We start from the raw sequence: 19,975 nt of genomic DNA on the forward strand, positions 1-19,975 counted from the left end.
TCTCAGTCCTAATCTGACACTAACCACTACTCTGCACAGGCTCTCTTCTGTCCAAGTAAAAATGCATCAAGACTGTGTTCCTGTAACCGTTCTTTGGCTGCAACCCTAAACATGTGTACTAGGAAAGAAGTCTAGCTGAACTAAAAATATTTAGGGCTGGACTGTACCTTAAGGTCTGCAGAGATCACAAGCAATGCAATACCAATGTTAAAATCAAATCCTAGAAAACCGTAATTTCCACTTCACCTACTGTTAACTTTGACATGTATTAGCACACTGCTCATGGCAATCTTTGGTAGATGCTTCAATAATGTCTACATCAACATACCTTCCTTCACGTCTTGTTTCTTTTCTTGAGTTTCTATCTCAGTGTCATTCTGTGCTTTTGGTTCAACCAATTCTTCATCATCTTCATCCTCTAAAGAGAAAAAGAAAAGAAAGAAAGGAGGAGAAATTGTGAAAAAAATAAGAATTCCAGGATATGCCAAGATTTTCTTCAATGCCACTTTTGTGCAATAGACAAATGGACAAGCAACAGCAAAAGTGTAGCATTATTTGATTCTGCAGAAAATGTAGATAGTGCTTTTCTTCACAACTCTTTGACTACAAGTATCACTTGTTCAAATTTCATTTCTCTGGTTTTTTCCTACTTTTTATCTTGAATAAGGACTTCTCAGTGGTGTTTCCTACCCTATGAAATTCCTTTTTAACAGAGAAATGGCCAGTGTGGTGGTGTGGTTAAGAGCGGTAGATTCGTAATCTGGTGAACCGGGTTCGCGTCTCCGCTCCTCCACATGCAACTGCTGGGTGACCTTGGGCTAGTCACACTTCTTTGAAGTCTCTCAGCCCCACTCACCTCACAGAGTGTTAGTTGTGGGGGAGGATGGGAAAGGAGAATGTTAGCCGCTTTGAGACTCCTTCGGGTAGTGAAAAGCGGGATATCAAATCCAAACCTCTTCTTCCCTCCTTTGGTTCGTGCTTTTAAGAACGTTTTAAAAACTCATTTTGGCTTTTAATCGAAAGCCTTTCTTGCATAAGCTGTTGCTGGGGTTTCTGTTGGTGTTTTGCTAAATTTTATTAGCCGGCTGTCGTATTGAGATTCGGATTGTATGTTTTAAGCTTGCTGTTTTTAATGGAATCGTTTGTTAGATATACTTTGAAATATGCATTAAAATAGAACTTGTTTTTAAACAGATTTTATGAAGACATGGGATGGGACAGGCTTAGTGAAACCATGCAAAAGTGCTGTCACCTAGCCCTACTCAGAAACAGCAGTGGCTGGCAGGGGGGAGTTGCATTGTTTTACCAGGCTTCCCAACATGGAGGTCAGTGTCAATAACCGAAAGCAGGGGAGGTGGCAGGAAGGTCAGTGCAGTGCAAGTGCAGCGGCAGGAGCATATGATTGGCTCTGCTGCTGCACCCACACTGTGCCAACCTCCCTGCTTTCTCCCTCTCCTCCTCTTGGTTACCAGCAGCACCTTCACATTGGAAAGTGCCCTTCCATGCTCTGTAAAAACCACACCTCTAAATCAGGTGAGACTTTAATCAGTTCACTTGCACTGCAAACTCGAAAATGGCTCCAAACCAGCACTGGGGGCAGGGGAATGGGGCTACAACGGGGAAGACAAAGAAATGCAATGGTTTGGGCAGGACAATGGAATTCTCATGAGTGAGCCAACTCTAAAGGAAAAAGAGTCCTATGAAAAATTCTGGAGTGTCTTATACAATTACCTGTTCATGCCCAGTTGAGTCTCTGGAGTCACACTGCTCAAACAACAGCCCACCAGGCCACATCACAGCAAATTATTTTTGAAGCTCTGCAAAGTTAGAAAATCCGTTTGTGATGTGTGCCGGCATGGTGGTCTGCTGTTCAAAGGAAATAACCCTAAGGCCACAATCCTACTTACTTAAAGAGTAAACTCCTGTGAACTACACATGATCTGATTTGGAGTGGATGTGCATTGGGTTAGTTCATTGATTCTGTGTGGGAGCTCTTGGGTGCTTCTAGGCTTTCTAGAGGTAAGTGTGGTCCTTGCATTTGTTCGGTTATTTGCCCACCAAAGTCCAGAAAAACAGCTTGCAAATATGCTGAAGCAGAAGCATGAGAGACGTTGGCTGCCAAATATCTGCAAGATATTCTTGAGCTAGTCACCTGTTCCATTCTATTCCCTGCAGCAACTTTCCATCTCGGATGACTTAAGTTTGACTTTTTCTCCCCAGAGGCATCTTTGCAGCCAGCAAAGCAGAGCAGCGGGGGGAGAGAAAGGCATACGCGTTTCAGCTTGGCAGCTACCCTACTAATGGGACACCTGTTATTTAAACACCTCATTTCCAATTCAATTCTCACCAGATTAATTTGTCTTTTGACCTACAAGGAAGGGTTAAATAGAATCCTGACCCCCGGGTCAGATGCCACTGGCAAGCAAACAGGCATGGCACAGTTCTGAAAAGTCATCACCACTCGATTTGGAGAACGCGGCAGCCATGAGATGCATTTGGGAGCTTTAAGAACAGTTCAGCATTAATACGAATTTAATGAGCGCTGAAAATTGACACATGTCAGCTACCACTAACAGATGTTTCACTGGCCTTTCATGACCTATGCAAATCTCTCCACTCCTGCTTCTCCTTCTCCCAAACCCCACTCACGGAGTCTTCCTTTTCCTGTCATTTGTGTCGCGGTTCTGTTTGCCTTAAGCTACGAAGGGCCTGAACATCCAGGTCAATGTACAGCTCCACGAGGATGATGAAAAGTACCCAAAATGAGAAAAGGCCACCAGAAATCAAACTGACCAGCTAGAAGCACCCATAGGTGCTCCTACAGCTTGGGAGGCAAGTAGGACTGCTTTCAGTGTGGGAGATGTCAGGTTCAAAACAATGCCCTGACGTGCCCAGTTCAAAACAACCACAAATAGAAAGTCTACTGCAGGCATAGGCAAACTCGGCCCTCCAGATGTTTTGGGACTACAATTCCCATCATCCCTGACCACTGGTCCTCCTGTTAGCTAGGGATGATGGGAGTTGTAGTCCCAAAACCTGGTCTACTGGGTCGGTGGACTCTGAGAACTTGAAAATTATCTGCCTGTCTAAGTAGAGAGTACTGGTGTAGATGGACCAAAACTCTGATTCTACAGCCAGCAACATCATATGTTCGTATATAACTCAGCGCCTTCTTGAACTCTAATTGGCACAGTGCACATGCATGTATGGCAGTAGTGTGGATATTAGCTATAAAAGCAGGAAATTCACGCAAGCAGTGAATGCATAGGTTAGTACTGAGCTGCAGGTCTCAACCATGTGAACAGTTAACACAAGAATCAGGTCTGACTTTTCACACATATCCAGAACATGTGTGTTTGGAAGGGAAGGGCCTTTGGCCTCACCATATTCACATCCGTTGGCCTACCAAACTGTAGCAACATCATATGATATGATATACAGTGTACTTCCTGTCAAATAGATTAAAGTAGTTTGCATACTGAAAATGAAGATATTGCTATTAATAATATTGGTACTGTTAATAATAATAATAAGCTTTTATTTATAACCCATCCTCCCTGGCCGAAGTCGGGCTCAGGGCAGCTAACATCAGATATATAACATTAGTATAAAATCAAACAATAATTAAATTACCTCCTAAGGAAAATATGTGCAAGTTTTCAGTGTGCAAGTTACTTTACTTTCCTCTCCTTTATCTGACAGAAAGTCTTCTGGTTCATTAGAACTTATTTCCAAGCAGGTTTGCAAAAGGAAAGTCTGAGTTGATTTAGATGTATAGTTTGTACACAATCTGTTTGGTGGTTTTTTGTGGGGAGGATTCCAAAGTCATTTCCATCTACTTGCTTGGCAATCATTTATCTAACGTGATTGGCTTTTTCAAGTTAGCAAACTTGTGACCATTGTTCTAATTCAGGGGCCAGCAACCTTTTCCAGCTGTGGGCCAGTCCACCGTCCCTCAGACCATGTGGTGGGCCAGACTATATTTTGAAAAAAAATATGAATGAATTCCCGTGTCCCACAAATAACCCAGAGATGCATCTAACACAATAAAGTGCAAGTGTCTCTGCGTCCAGTCCCTGTGTCCGTGGGATTGCGCTACTGTGCATGTGCCCCACGGACAGCCGTTGGGACTTGGAGCGCATAGACTTCGGGCGGCCGGACGAAACTGTTGAAGCTTTGGGTATGCGCGGGCACGCGGCGGGTGCACGCTCGTGTGGACTTACTTCTAAGTGGCAGCGGCCGTTACAAGTGGCGGCGGGCGAGTGATGTCAAGCGAGAACTGCTGGGTCAGCTCTGCGCATGTTCCCGATGTTGCTAGGGCAACAGGGACGCTATGCGCAGAGCTGGCTACGTCATGTGGCTCTCGCTTTATTAGAAAAAAAAACGAGATAAGCCCGACTGCATGGTAGTCCACTTTTTTTCTGGTTTTACAAATGTTTGACCACATATGTTCTAGCGCCCGTTAATTTAACGGGCTAACTGAGTACTAGTTTTAAATAAAAGCACACATTCTACTTATGTCAAAACACCAGGCAGCCCCCACAAATAACCCAGAGATGCATTTTAAATAAAAGGACACATTCTACTCATATAAAAACACGCTGATTCCCGGACTGTCCGGATTGGGAAAGTGATTGGGCCACATCCGGCCCATGGGCCTTAGGTTGCCTACCCCTGTTCTAATTTGTTGAAGGCCTGAAATGCATATATTTTTCAAGGCACATGAACCATTTCTCTCCCTGCTATGATTTTCCATGGGGACTGGATCTCATAAATGAAGCATATTTGTGTGCGTTGGTAATAGACCTTCTTTTATAACTTGATTTTGAGTCATTACCAAGAGTCTCCCATATCTACATATACTATCCATCAGTTGGCTTTAAGTAATCCTTAATATGTTTCAGTTCAAAATGGGGAGGGTCCCTGGTGGCCAGAACAATGCTCCTATTTAAACTACATGCTAGACATCCTTCTAAGTGACCTGTCTGCCTTTCACTTCAAAGGGATGGATTTATAACCAGGTTTTCATCTCTAAAAGAAGAAACCAACTTCCTATACTGCTTTCTAAATTGCCACCAACCTTTAAAAGTTGCAGCTTATTCCAGTGCAATCTATTGCAATATGTTGGGATTTACCCACAAAGATTTCTGGATGGTCATCTGCCATGGATGTTTTAGATTCCTGCTTTGCAGAGGGCTGGACTAGATGAAGAAGAGTTTGGATTTGATATCCCGCTTTATCACTACCCTAAGCAGACTCAAAGCGACTAACAATCTCCTTTCCATTCCTCCCCCACAACAAACACTCTGTGAGGTGAGTGGGGCTGAGAGACTTCAGAGAAGTGTAACTAGCCCAAGGTCATCCAGCAACTGCATGTGGAGGAGCGGAGACGCGAACCCGGTTCACCAGATTATGAGTCTACCACTCTTAACCACTACACCACACTTGGGATCCCTTCCAACTCCACAAATCTACGATTCTGTGATTCTATAACCCTATAACCGCTCCTATTATTTCACACACATTTCATAGAACTCACACAAATCAACAATGGGCCTCCTAAGCTATTTGTTCTGGAAACTCACATGATTGCTCCTTTGTCCTAAGCCATGGTTTGTTTTCGTATTACATGCAAATTAGGCTTGGCACTGATCATGGGTATCCTGGTGTTATAATGACACTTCATTATCATATGGAAGTGGCTAATATGGTGTCCTTACCTGGATGGGGCAGGATGTTAGCAAGGTCAGGGCTGCACAAGCACACCAGTCAAGTGAATCCAGCCCCAATCTTGCCACCTCCTTCCCCATCCAGGTAAGTGGCAGTAATGCCAGTGTCAGGACGGTGGATCCACAGCACCAACCCACCATACCAGCTGGCTCTTACTACCATATAAAGTGTGAACAAAAGACACAGACGTAGCATGCACATGTAAGCAAGCTACCAATCAATCAAGTTCCTCCATGGAAAATGCATAGGGTCTCAGTTACATGTATCTGCCGTTCAGCTTCCTGTTTCAACAACAAAATGACACCAATGGTTTCCCATAAGGCATAAAATGTAGAGCTGCCTTAATCCACTTACTATATCTGAATTTTAACTGTGTCCCCACATTTGAGATAAGTATCACTTCAGCACTAAAATGCCCTCTTCCAATTCAGTTACACTACAGGAGAAAAATGAGAACATAAAGTGGGGGGGAGGGAGACATTAATTATCAAAATTACATCCATCTTATAAATTCCTTGAAAACACTTTTCTTGCTGCTTCTGCTGGTATGCATACCATGAGCTACAGTTCTTGCCCCCTCCCCAACCCCACCGTTAAAAATAAAAAAAGTATTTTCATTGGGACATGTGGTTTTAGTTTTTATGTAGAGTTGCGCTCTCACTGTTCAACCAGTTTACTAAGCGGCTAAATATTCGTCTAAGATTTATGTAAAGCAGACCCCCCTCATTGCTGATATATGCACTACCAGCTCAACAGCTATGGCATCTGTTGCTCCCTGGGGTTCGAGATTTACACCTCCTTGGATTTGCACCTCTGAGGCTAGTTAAGAGATCATAACTCCTGTGTATGGTTTTATGTATCAAGAGCCACGCTGAATTAGACTGACAGCACCATGTTTCAATCTGTATAATTACAAACGATCCCCCTCCCCTATTAATAACACACCTTTAAAACAATGGTATGTTAGTAAGTCGAAACAAACTATGGATCTTGCGCTATGAATTAGGGCTGTGTTTGGTGGGTTAGGAGGACAAAAATGGAGTTGGCTACATGCTCCAAGACCAAGAAGCTGTGGAAAGTTAGCAGAGAGTGGCTTCTGCAAAGGCTAGAAATGGTAAGGAAGAAAATGGGTGCTCCTTAGCTTCCACAAAAGCAAGTGTCTTTTGGGAGGTTTTTCATTTATTCATTATTACAATTATATCCAACGTTTCCTCCATAAAGCTCAGGGTGGCATATTCAGTTCTCCCCCCCCTTCCCCATTTTATCCTCACAACCACCCTGTGAAGTAAGTTAGGCCAGAAGAGTGTGACTGGCTTAAGGTCACCTGCTGAGCTTCACGGCTGAATGGGAATTTGAACCCTGGTCTCCCAGGTCCTGGTTTAACAGCCTAACCACTACACTTCACTGGGTCTCCATCTTCAAGATAAATACAGGCCTCATAGAAGCCTCCAGCTTGGTGCAGCCTGGAATCTCAATTTGGCCCCCAAGTTAAACCCATCTGGTACCCAACACACCCATTCTAAAGTCCTTCATCATCTTGCTTTACCTGAGACATGGTGCTATTTATTAAATTTTTATCTGCACAAAATTCAGGCTCACACATATACGATTCCCCTCTATGTTACCCTCAGTGATAAAATGGGACATTGAAATAACAGGCCCCACAGTTCCCATAGTGCTCTTGGAGCAGTGCTATCTCAGGTGTGCTCTGTGGGAAATTCAGGAAACAGTTGAGAATATATATGGCTGGATCTAGACTAACAGTGCAATTCTAATAATGTCTTCTCAGTAGTAAATCCCACTGAATTCAGTGGGGCTTACTTCTAGTAAGGAGAGGTAGGATTGCAGTTGTAGACCTGCTTAGAATAGATCCACTGAAATCAATGGGACTTATCACGATTAACTGAAGTTCCAATGATTTCCATGGATTTATTCTAAGTAAAAAGGGATGCAGGTTAGACCACAGAGCCTAGGGCTTGCTGATCAGAAGGTCAGTGGTTCGAATCCCCGCAACGGGGTGAGCTCCCGTTGCTCGGTCCCAGCTCCTGCCCACCTAGCAGTTCGAAAGCACGTCAAAGTGCAAGTAGATAAATAAGTATCGCTATGGCGGGAAGGTAAACGGCGTTTCCGTGCGCTGCTCTGGTTCGCCAGAAGCGGCTTTGTCATGCTGGCCACATGACCCGGAAGCTGTACGCCGGCTCCCTTGGCCAGTAACACGAGATGAGTGCCACAACCCCGGAGTCGGACACAACTGGACCTAATGGTCAGGGGTCCCTTTACCTTTACCCATTCTAAGTAAAACTAAGTGTAGATGCAATCCAGAGCTTTAAGCAGAGGGATAGCTCATTCTTATGCACACCTCAACCTAGTATATAATGTAAAATTCAAAGAAGTGCACATTTTGAAGCATGGCTGTGTTTCGTTTCACATATTGTTTCGGAAAGTGCAAATAAGGCAAGTTTCCCTTTGAATGTGAACTGAAACCACTTTTTCCCCAACCCTATCTGGCACCACCCCAAAGCCTGTAAAAAACAACAACCAAGTACTTCAGAATGAAGTTGCAAGGTGGAACATACTTATGCAAAAACAAAACAAACAAACAAACCCCCAAACCATGTTTACATATAGTTTATAAATTTCCACAATTTCCTCTGAGTGCAGAATGCAATATTTGGGATCTCTCGATGCAGAGTGCAAAACAAGCCAGTTTATTTGCAAACAGTTTACTGAAACATTTGCCATGCGTCGCCTTGTTAAGTCTCTCACAAAGTTAAATTTGCTAAACATTACTCTCTAAAGGTTACCGTATGTGCTATTTCTGGCTTGTGGATTCTCAGGCCTCCTGGTGTAGTATTTCTCATTTCCATCTCTTGGTTTTTTAGCTTCACCACTGAGCGCTGATTTTGTGTTTGCAAGTCAGTGTTGTTTTCATTGCACTCAGCCACTGCCCTAGAAAGGCAGGTCTTATTTTTCCATTTTGTGACAAATGATGGAGTATCGCAGCCAAATGGCAAAGGGAAATGCCTCTGAACGTTTTGTTTATGATTTTTTCTTCTGGCATCTCATAATGCCCTGGGGCTGGCAAAGCCATCTTCACGGCCTCCCTGGCTACAAGTTGTTGTACTGGTCCAACTATTCCGTTTGGGATAATGCTGCAATATAATTATTTTCCTACTAATTAAACATGGAGGGCAGTCTGTATTTGTTATGGAAGGCATCTGTATAATCCCAGAAAGTAATTTTTCCTTGACCCAAGTGAATTTTGCTTGGTTGCAGCAAGAGTCTCCGCGTTCAGCATCCTTAGGCTATCGCCAATCTAGACCAGCCATATACCTTTCTTGTAGAAATGTTTTTAAAGTGTTTATTAAATCCCTGAGCTGAAAATGCAAATAAACCTATTAAAGCTGATCAGGCACAGATTGTCTCTATAAAGAAACTCAGATATACCTGATTGCTTGACCAAAGAAACAGGAAGCATTCCAGAAAAAGGAAGCCCTCCTATACTTCCACCTGCTCAGGAGTCATCAGCCACCAGCCTAGAAAGTTCTTTTTAATGGAGCTGCAGTTATGCATATCAGTGCATCGGAATGTTGTCAACATTTCCAGACCCTTCATTAGGGGGCCATGGTTATTTATTATTAATATTATTTCACAGTATTTATGTCACTTGATTGTAATAAAACCTCAAGGTTATGCATTTCACATTACTTACACAGCATTCACTGAGACTTGGGTATCGGTGAGGCACTAAGGATGAGCAACATGCCATTTCAATAATGCTGAATATGTGTTGCTGTGAAACCACATCAGGACCAAGCACTGCAGAGTCTCCAGCCTTGCACTAATCACCCCCACGTGCTTATAGGAACAAGGGGTGCTGCTTTATACTGAGTCAGAATATTTGTCCATCTAGTTCAGAATTGTCTATACTGACTGGCAGCAGCTCTCCATGATTTCAGGCAAGACAGTCTCTCCCAGCCCTACCTGGAGATGCCAGGGATTGAATCTGGGACCTTCTGCATGCAAAGCAGATGTACTACCACTGAACGACAGCCCTGCGTGCCTGAACTTACACAAACCTGAGAATTCTCACATCATTGTGCTCTTGACCTCAGACCCTGTACTGTAAGATGTAGCATTTTCTCAAACTCAACAGATGTATTTGACAGCCAATCAGCTCAGTGCCCAAGTGCTTTTCGTTGCAATGCCAATCAGCACGTGCCAATCAGCGGAACACAAAGATGGAGGACTGTTGTCAGGCCAAATCCTTCCTAGAGCCAGCTGGATGGTTTTCAATGGCCCAAGTTTTAAACCCAAAATAAGAGATGCCAAAACTCATCAGCTTTAGGATCATACAATATTTTGTCTTGTTTCCAACTCCACCAATCACCATACCATTCGTTCACTAATCCCCATAGCTGTTGTCACAGAATCAACACAGGGGACAATACAAATAGAGAATATAGGAAACCTGGCTATGTATTTATCAGGAGATCTCTGCTTTGATCCCTATCCACGCTGAGTCGTGCTCGCCCTTGCTTTTCCAGACAACTTGGGACACGCGGCTTGGTGATTGAAGCTTTTCACCACTTAAAGAATCAGTTGTGCAAACTGATGCATCTTAGGGCAGCAGACTTTTAGACCCAGGAATGCTGATGGGGATGCTTTTGAGCATGTGTGTGGTGCCCTTCCCAGAGCTGTGGACAGCTCTCACAGTCATCTGAGTCAAAGGGTGGAAGCTTCCAGGGCAGAGGGCACGGCTTCGAGCTCTCTTGCACCTCACAGTTTAGACTAAGCATCCGACGGGCCCTGAGCTTGTATGACTGCTTTGTAGTACATGAATATGTTCCTGCCCGCTAGCATTTAGCACTGGAGTCTGGAAGCATTTCTTTTGGGACTGACTCATAGAGAAGGAATGGTGATCTCAAAGTCGCACAACAAAGCAACAAGCACAGTGCAAAAGGAGGCTGTCCGATTCAGCCCATGAATATAGAGTGTCTCTATAACTCTAGGAAATACGAGCGCAGCTTCTGTTTGAGACTTGTGTGTAACGGAGTAGCCTTGGAGAGAGAGGGAGAGAAATCAATAGGTACACTGTCCTTTGAATGGTTTCAGCAAGATGCTTTAGTTTCAGCAAACGTTAGTGCTGAGCCATTGAGAACTTTCAGCTCAAACCAGTGTGTGTGTGTGTGTGTGTGTGTGTGAGTGAAATTTCTCTGAGTTGGCTAATTCATGCGAGTAATGCTCTTTCAATGTTCACTGCCACGCGCATGCCACCTTGCAAATTTATGTCCTCCTTCAGTTTGCATTGGGCTGCTCGTGAAGCAATGGGCAGCGACAAAAGAGTGTGTGTACCATTTCCTTCTCCCCGTGTCGCAGCTAATGAGGACCCCAACGCATTAAGACAGTCAAGACGGTCTCTGGCAGAACGTGTTGAGCCAAGGTGTTTGGGCCTGCATAAAATTAAGCCACAAGCGAAACACTCATTTCTGACAGCAGATTTATAATAGGAAAATCCCAGCAGGAATGAGGCATTAGAACCCCCCACTTCTTGGGGTTTTTTTTCATAAACTTCACCTTGATTTAGTATCTCAGGCAAGTAGCAGGAAAAGCTAGCAGCAGAGGTAACCCTATCATCTTTTCTGCAAACAGCACCCTTCCATTTTCTTGGCTTCCTCATGCTGCTAATGTGAATTCAAATCATCTGTGTTTAAGGTTAAACCCAATGATTGACAGAGCTTTGTAGTCGCAGTCCAAACTGAAGATTATTCAAGATATCTATCAGTTATTACTACAAACCCAGTATGACATTCAATACCTAGAGCGAAAATTGTTTTTAACAGTGTAATGTCTGAATCTATTTTGGAGAACTATTTTTAAATAAGGAACTAAGCATAACCAGGTGGCTAAAATCCAAACACAGATTTTACATTTGGGGAGGAACAGGGAGGGGAGACACAAACACGCAGTTTGAAAGGTGCTCCTTGCAACAAGACCTCAGTGGAAGATACAGGGAAGCAAAGGAGGAGGGTTTCATTTTGATTCTAGGGTACGTAGCGTAATTTCAAACTTAGGAAGAACATTGGGACTGGAACTTGCTTTGAATTTCACATTTACTTCTAAGGTCACACCCACAACATACGCTCATAGCACATTTATACTTCTCCCACAAAATCCTGGGAGCTGTAGTTTATCCCTCACAGAGCTGCATTTCCCAAGCACCCTTAACAAAACACTGTTCCCAGGATTCTTTGCAGGGAGGAGACCTGACTGTTAAAGCAGCAATATTCTTCAGGTGAAAACAGGGACATTTCTCACTCACCCCAACCTTCTTTGTCACCCACCCCCATTTTGGGGGGTGACCCCCCCCAAGCACAGCATTTCCTGTCAGAAGGGCAAGCGCCATCACCACTTCACCAATGGGACACAGCACATACTTAACCCCAATTTTATTTTGTTTTGGTAGATTTACAAAACGAAAAACACACACCAATAATAAATTTTGGAAAGATTAGACACGGATGCACAAAACTTTTTTTAAAAAAAATCAAGACTCCTTGCTCCCTGTCTTCCCGCCCAGGGCGGCCCTGCCCTCTGCCTGCCCCTCAGAGCCGGCGCATCATGTAGGACTGGGTTTTGGGCGGTGGCAGCCTCTCCTCCTCCTCACCTGCTCTCCAGCATCCGCTATGAGCTGCCCAAGGGAGGAGGCAGGCAGCGGTGACCATGGGGAGGCAACAGGGTGCTCTCTCATACCACCTGCAGCCGCCACCGTTGTCACTTGGGACAAATAATGGCTCATCCTCCTCCCTGAGTGTGGCGGCCGCAGCGCTGGTGAGGGGGGAATAGGGACGCTTCTTGGGAGAAAAGCAATGACAAACCTAGACAGCATCTTAAAAAGCAAAGACATCACCTTGCCGACAAAGGTCCGTATAGTTAAAGCTATGGTTTTCCCAGTAGTAATGTACGGAAGTGAGAGCTGGACCATAAAGAAGACTGATCGCCGAAGAGTTGATGCTTTTGAATTATGGTGCTGGAGGAGACTCTTGAGAGTCCCATGGACTGCAAGAAGATCAAACCTATCCATTCTCAAGGAAATCAGCCCTGAGTGCTCACTAGAAGGACAGATCCTGAAGCTGAGGCTCCAGTACTTTGGCCACCTCATGAGAAGAGAAGACTCCCTGGAAAAGACCCTGATGTTGGGAAAGATGGAGGGCACAAGGAGAAGGGGACGACAGAGGATGAGATGGTTGGACAGTGTTCTCGAAGCTACTAACATGAGTTTGGCCAAACTGTGAGAGGCAGTGAAGGATAGGCGTGCCTGGCGTGCTCTGGTCCATGGGGTCACGAAGAGCCGGACACGACTGAACGACTGAACAACAACAACAACAATCAGAAGCCAGGATGGCTTTCCTAATTCTGGGACCGTCCCTGGAAAATCAGTACACTTGGAGGGTATGTAGGAGTACTTTCAACATATGGTGCGGATATAACCCAACACCCAAGTCTCTCTGTGCCTTCAGAGGCCTAGTTCTCACAGAGGCAGTTAACCTGTGTTCTGGGTTGTACCATTGCAGTTGGAGTCTCTAATGATTGAGTGCTTCTCAAAATCCCTCCACAGAAAACTAGATTTCAGGGAGAAGGCTTTTGGCCATAACATTGTATGTGCCACACTAATTTTCTATGTGGAGCGGTGTTTTTGTTTTTTGTTTTTGTTTGCATAGTGTCAAGCCAATGAGCCAAACCCAGCTTCGGTCCAAAGTGGTACAGCCCTGGCACCAATTTATGGCCTCCGTGAGGACTACGCCAAAGACCACTTCTACAGTGCCTGTGCCTGATGTACACCCTTTTGTAGAACTACAGCATTGTATTGATTCTTATCAAATAAGCTGCAGCTGAACCAGGGTGGGCAGGGGAGAAGCTGAACCACGATGTTAAGGTGGGGAAATTATTTCTCAAGCTTTTTACTGAAATCTCAAGGTCAGGGAGTGAGAAAAGAAAGGTGAATTTCATCCGAAAAGCGCGGGGAGGGGTAACAGCCCGCCACCCGGAGAAAGGATCTTGAGAGTGTGCGTCTGTCTTAGTTTTGATGTGATGCCTGTGACTGCCAGGTTCTTAGTGGCCTTTCCTGAAGCTTCTCTAATCAGTGGCTGTCACTCTGGGCTATTAGCAAGGAAAGGGAATTGCAAAGGGGAGGGAAAACAGTGATCTTTTAAAGAGAGTGGGAGAAAGAGAAAGTGATGGGGAGGGAGAGAATTCAAAGCAACTAACCATTCCAGTCACCTGATGCCAAAAGCAATAAATGCATTAACAGCTCGGCCAAACCTAAAAGTCATGAAAGCTTGCCGATTCCATCAGCAGAATAATTTTTCAAAGTATATGTGTAAACCCAGGAAGAAGCTTTCCCCCCCCCCACCCCACCCCTCGGTTTTCCTTTTTAAAGTGTTGGATTGAGAGACAGTGCGCAGAGCGGGGATACTTGGGGAAAGGGCAAAAAATGTGAAGAGAAAGATCCTCCCGTTTATCAAGTTTTCATTTTTCCACGTGCAAACAATGAAAGTCGAGAATATTCCAAGCCAAAAAATTAGTGTGAGGAAGGGAGAAAAAGAAATAGAGAGGGAGGGAGGGAGGGAGGGAGAGAGAGACGGGAATGTGTTCCATGGATCTGTGGAGAACCACATAGAAACATATACAGAAAGAGAAGCCGAAGTGCCGAGCATTTCCTGACCTCTTGGCTCAGAATCTAAAAGAAGGCTCCAAGGCGAGAAGCATGAAAGAGCTTACACAAGAAACCATTTAGAAGTGCAGCTCTCCGCCTCGTGAGGACCACAACACAGAGGAAATGTGCTGTGTAGGAGTGCGCTCCTCCCACTAGGAAATGGTGAGGGAGAGAAACTGGTAATGCCATCATGTCACGGAAAGATTTTTCAGCCCAACCTCTGTGCCCTAGAGACACTGGAAAAACTGGGCAGATTGAGAGACAGCCATTGTGTTATCAGGGAAGGATTCTTAACCCTAGCCGTATATAAAAAATGTGCACTGGTTTATAAACAATGGGAACATGTACAGCGGTACCTCTGGTTACATACGCTTCAGGATACATACTCCGCTAACCCAGAAATAACGCTTCAGGTTAAGAACTTTGCTTCAGGATAAGAACAGAAATTGTGCTCTGGCGGCACAGCGGGAGGCCCCATTAGCTAAAGTGGTGCTTCAGGTTAAGAACAGTTTCAGGTTAAGAACTGACCTCTGGAATGAATTAAGTATGTAACCAGAGGTACCACTGTAGTGGGTTTTGTTTTTTACGTTTCAGGTTCTCACACAGTTCCGTTTTCAAGATTGCAGAGGTAAAACCAGTGGCCAAATCCTACCAGCTCCAGCATTGAGGGTCCCAGCACAGGGGGAAGGGCCACAGCTCAGTGCCAGAACATCCTCTTTGCATGCAGAATGTTGCAAGATCAAAACTCAGAATCCCCAGGTAGGGCTGGGAGAGACCCTGGAGCACTGCTGCCGATCCGTGTAGCCAGCACTGAGATAGACGGAGTCATGATCTGACTCAGTATGAGGCAGCTTCTTATGTTCACATATAAATGTCCCAACACTGGTCTGAGGAGGCGATGTTTTCTCAGCACAGTAACACAACCTCAGTCCAAGCACTGACATAAGCAGCAGTGTCAGCTGTCGTCACCCAAGGGCATTATTTCAAAAGGCCGGGGCAGGGGAGCAAGATTTTCAGCAGGATTCTAATCTGAACGGCAAAATTCAGACTGTATCCTAAGAGCAGTGGCTCTGGGTACCTTTTTGTACTTTATAATCAGGGCTTTTTTCAGTCAGAATTCTCAGGTGGGCACCATTGCCATTCTAAGAGAACAAGGGAAGTGTTCATGGTGAGTTGCAGCACCTCTTTTTCTAGAAAAATAGCTCTTATAATACTGATAATGACATTAACGAGATGGGCCAAAGATACCCTCCCCTTTTAATGAAAAAGGAGTTGTGTGCTTTTTGGCACTTGCATGTAGTACATCGTCTTACCCTTCCCTCAGGGCTGTATTACACATTACATTAGCTATGTAACTGTGTCTGAAACTGCAGAGTTGTGTCTGTGCATGCACAAATTGCCAATGAAGGAAGCCCAATTCAGACTGGACTATTGGTGTGGGGCATATCCTTAACTTTCCAATGAGGACCCAATCTGGATTGTGAGGCTTGCACCTGCAATTTGCATTGAGGGGAAATTCCTGTTCACTTATATAGGAACTTATTTTCCTTATGCACCTTCCCAATCAAGACTGGGACCACAGCAGAGGCAAAGGGTTAATGCCCTCAGGACGTTGATGCTAAGAAGTGTAAGTTTTTCCCAAGGAAAGGATTTCTTAATTCCAAAACACAAGGGGCTAAATAAAACATTTTGTCAGTTTAAGAACCTGTTGTCCTTGCCTTTTTCCTGTAAAAAAACAAACAAACTAAACTCTGCAATTTTAAAATTCATCAGCATTGTAGTGTTAATTTCTCCTAATATACACAAATTGGCATGCGATTTTGCCTATCTATATACACATTTTTGCAAAGCAATTTCCCCACAATATATGTTTGTGTGTTACTTACACTCATATATGCATGTATATGCACACTTTTCCCTAGTGCATTCTTGTACCCATTCTTGTATATGCATTCTTGTACCCATTACGTGGCTGGAGAACTGCACTGCCAAATTTTGAAGGATGGCTGTATTTCAGTTCGTTTATTGTTTTGAAAAGTTCAAATTAGGTAAGGTCACCTTCAAATATGAACCAAATTAAATTTCTCCTCCATTCCTCCCATTCTAAAAACGACATTGCTGTGCCACACAACCTTCCGGAAGTCAGGCAGGCGACAGGCAGGAAAGGTCCAAGTCACCTCTGAACAGGCTCTTCCCTCTTGCTTGTGGCTGCCCTTTGCTCTTGTCTCTATGGTTCAGAATGCACACTGGGAAAAACCTACCAAAAATAATGGCAGATTTCAGCACATCTGTCAGCACAGTGTTTTGATCAGCATTTTGAATTATCAGAATCATAACACGTGACCCAAATGTGATGAGAAGGATCAGATTTCAGCAGTTTTGATAGCTAGCACAATTCACAAAATTATATATAAGCCTTTTTATAAGCTTCAATGTGGATATCGCTGTGGATTCACTGTTGATCGCTCATACAGATAGGCAATGCCACTTTTTATACCCTGTGTCATTCAATCTGTCTATATCCCAGTTATTTAAGGTAGACACAAGTCATTGGCAATTCTAAACTATGAAAAAGTAACTATCAACGAGAAATCAGAAGACCACAAGGACAATTCCTTCTCTGTGATCGTACCGGTAACCTTAAACTCAAATATTATGTCTTTTCCACCATATATCTGAATGCTTATAGTACTGGTATCATGGCCTACCTTAAGGCAGGCTATGAACCAATAGCAGGTACCAACCCACCTGTTGAAGACTAATAGTATACAGTACTGAAAGGGAGGTTTCAGTATGACTATATGAGTGCCAATGCCATAGGCTAAACTAATTTCAAAACTAATCTCCCTTCTCCTTCCCATCTCTGTCACGGAAGACTTCAAGGACACATTAGTAAGGAAACTTGACAAGAACTTTATTATCTCTCTCCAACAAGAACAGTAACAGTAAGACTCCACCTAGCTAAAACTAAGTCTAGTGCCACCTAGTGAGTAGCCTACAGAATGGCACTATCCACGCAACCTCCATTATCTCTTCAGTCGTAACTGGGTAAAGATTTGATTAATACTTAACAACAGTAAGTCTCTTCCAGGCATGTTTCATTTTAAAAGAGAGACTATTGGGGTGTTTTAATCATAAAAATGCTGAGCATTTAAGACATCCTCCCCCCACTCAAATCAGTGATTCAGCTGGAATGAAATACAACTCGGTTTTCAAACATTTTGGCATTTAATTCGATTTACTGCTAAATAGATAGCTAAAATGAAAACAGATTTTCTAGTCCTGTTGCCATGCACGGGGATGGAAGCAGGATAGGGAAAGGAATGATCAAGTTTTCTCTGAATTAATTTTGGACGTCTTTGGATATTTCCCCCACTCTGTTTTTCGCCATTGCCACAACAAACAAACAAAAAGTGGTTATTAATTCAATCTGGGATCTATTTTCGGCCAACATGCTGGTGGCCTTTGGTGGATGAAATGGGCGAGTGGATGAAATGTTATGCTAATCAGCGCATTTGTTACTGGCTACAGCAGAAAGAACAAAGGAGGAGGGGTCTGTAAGGCTGAATTGCCCACTGGAAACAATTTGGAAGCTGCTTCTCCCCAGCAGACCTGAGGCTGTTCCACATTATACAACAGAACTAGGTTCTAGGGTACCATTTGGACAACCAGCAAGAAAGGAGCAGATGAGAGAAAAGAGATGATTGGCAGTGGAAAGCCAACAGATCAGTGGCTACATTGGATCCACTAGGAAAGGCTAGAGCAGGCATAGGCAAACTCGGCCCTCTGGATGTTTTGGGACTACAACTCCCATCATCCCTAGCTAACAAGGCCAGTGGCCAGGGATGATGGGAATTGTAGTCCCAAAACATCTGGAGGGCTGAGTTTGCCTATGCCTGGGCTAGAGGAATAGCATGCTAGCAAAGAGAGCCATTCTTTGCACAATGCATAAACAACCTGTGGAACTCACAGCAACTGGATGTGATGGCAACTAATTTAAATAGTTGGGTTTGCTCTTAGAGGCAGTATAGTATCCCAAGCTGCAAAGTAACAACTAAAAATGGATATTGCTTCCATACGCATTGGTGGCTCTCCCTGAGCTGTCAGCCCCTGGCCACAGCTGAAAGAAAGGAGGCAGCACAAAATGGGCCAAGGCAAATCACACATTCCTACGTTCTTAACTAGGGCAAGGACCCAAAGAGTTGCTTACGCTTGTGCAAGAGCCCTGGGATCAAAATAAAAATAAAAATCTACCCCATTGAACTGCTGAGTCGCACACCCCAACACCACTCGTGAATTGCTTTTGAAACAATGATCAGTGCACCGTTTTTCATTTTGTGGGTGGTGGAGGCTGCCATTTGGGTCTAACCCCATCCCTTGGATTCATGGATCTTGTTTCAAGGGTCTTTGGGTTCTGGCCCAAGTCAAATGAAGAAACAAACAAGTGGGAAAAAGGAAGAGCAGAATAAGGAAGACTGACATAGAAAGGAAAACGCTTTACAAAGTAGCAGGAAGATAAAAGGATTAGAAATAAGCAGTGCTTTTTTTGTTACTGACCGGGCCATCCAGAGCGCTGATCCATTTCTTATTCCAAAGTAATGTTTCCCTGATTATCACTATTACTCTTATTTTTTGGTAGAGGAAAAAAAATAGACATCTTAGTAGTTGCCAAGACTGTCATAAATGTGTCATCGTTCACCAGTATTCATTTCATTTGAATTCAGTTTTCTAAAAACATTTGGTTTTGGTGAGCATCCCAGAGTTCAAATGTTTTCTCCAGAACTTCAAAAGACTTTATGCCAATCTATGTTCTGCAAATGATGTTGAGAAAAAAATATTATTTTTTGTCAAATTTCCGGAACTTTTAGGTTTCGTCCAAGACTGAAATAATAGCGGGTTTGGGGGTTATTTTAGCCTTATCCAAGTGTATAAACAAAAGAAAGAGGGAATTTTTTTTGGGGGGGGGATAATGTTAACCGGGCTTATAAAAATATTTTTTAGATTGGGAGGAGGGAATCAGACCAGTCGTCATTGTTGTTTTACCCAGAGCTGCTTCTTATTACAGCCAGGTTTAACAAATTTGGTGGATAACTAAGGATTCACAACAATTGTGGCAATGTTGGTTCAATGAGAAAAAATCCAAAAGTAGTGATGAGTTAATATCTATTCTAAAGACCACCCAAAAAATGGGGAGCAAGTTGCCAAGCTCCACAGAACAGTTCTTCTGACTAGATGTTAACCAAAAAAAAAAAAAAAACTCCAACAAAGGAGAGGGAGTGAAATGGATGGGATGATAGGAAATTCCCCAAGCCTGCAGTCTGTAACAGCCTAAAGATGATGTGCATTAGTTATTTTGCAGATTTACAGTGCTGTCTTCTACATGCCATCTCAGATGTTCAGCGAGAGATACTCCCAGGTAAGTGTGTATAGGACTGAAGCCTCTATTGGGTTAAATTGTGCTGGGTACAAAGCAGATTTCAGATTGCACCTGAGACAATCATCGTTGCCCCTTCTTTGAAAATTTAAAAG

At 43.7% G+C, this 19,975-nt stretch overlaps 1 protein-coding gene across 6 annotated transcripts in view; it reads right to left on the reverse strand.

Annotated features, from left to right (window-relative positions):
- Positions 1-19,975, reverse strand: part of DYNC1I1 (dynein cytoplasmic 1 intermediate chain 1) — a 190,089-nt gene that overhangs the window by 102,488 nt on the left and 67,626 nt on the right. For all 6 annotated transcript variants that reach the window (XM_033165245.1, XM_033165251.1, XM_033165249.1 and 3 more), the window contains one exon: positions 329-418. In XM_033165245.1, the coding sequence (XP_033021136.1) occupies positions 329-418 (90 nt within the window). The remainder of the gene's footprint in view (positions 1-328; positions 419-19,975) is intronic.

This window comes from Lacerta agilis, chromosome 12, assembly GCF_009819535.1.
Source record: "Lacerta agilis isolate rLacAgi1 chromosome 12, rLacAgi1.pri, whole genome shotgun sequence".
Lineage (NCBI taxonomy): Eukaryota > Metazoa > Chordata > Lepidosauria > Squamata > Lacertidae > Lacerta > Lacerta agilis.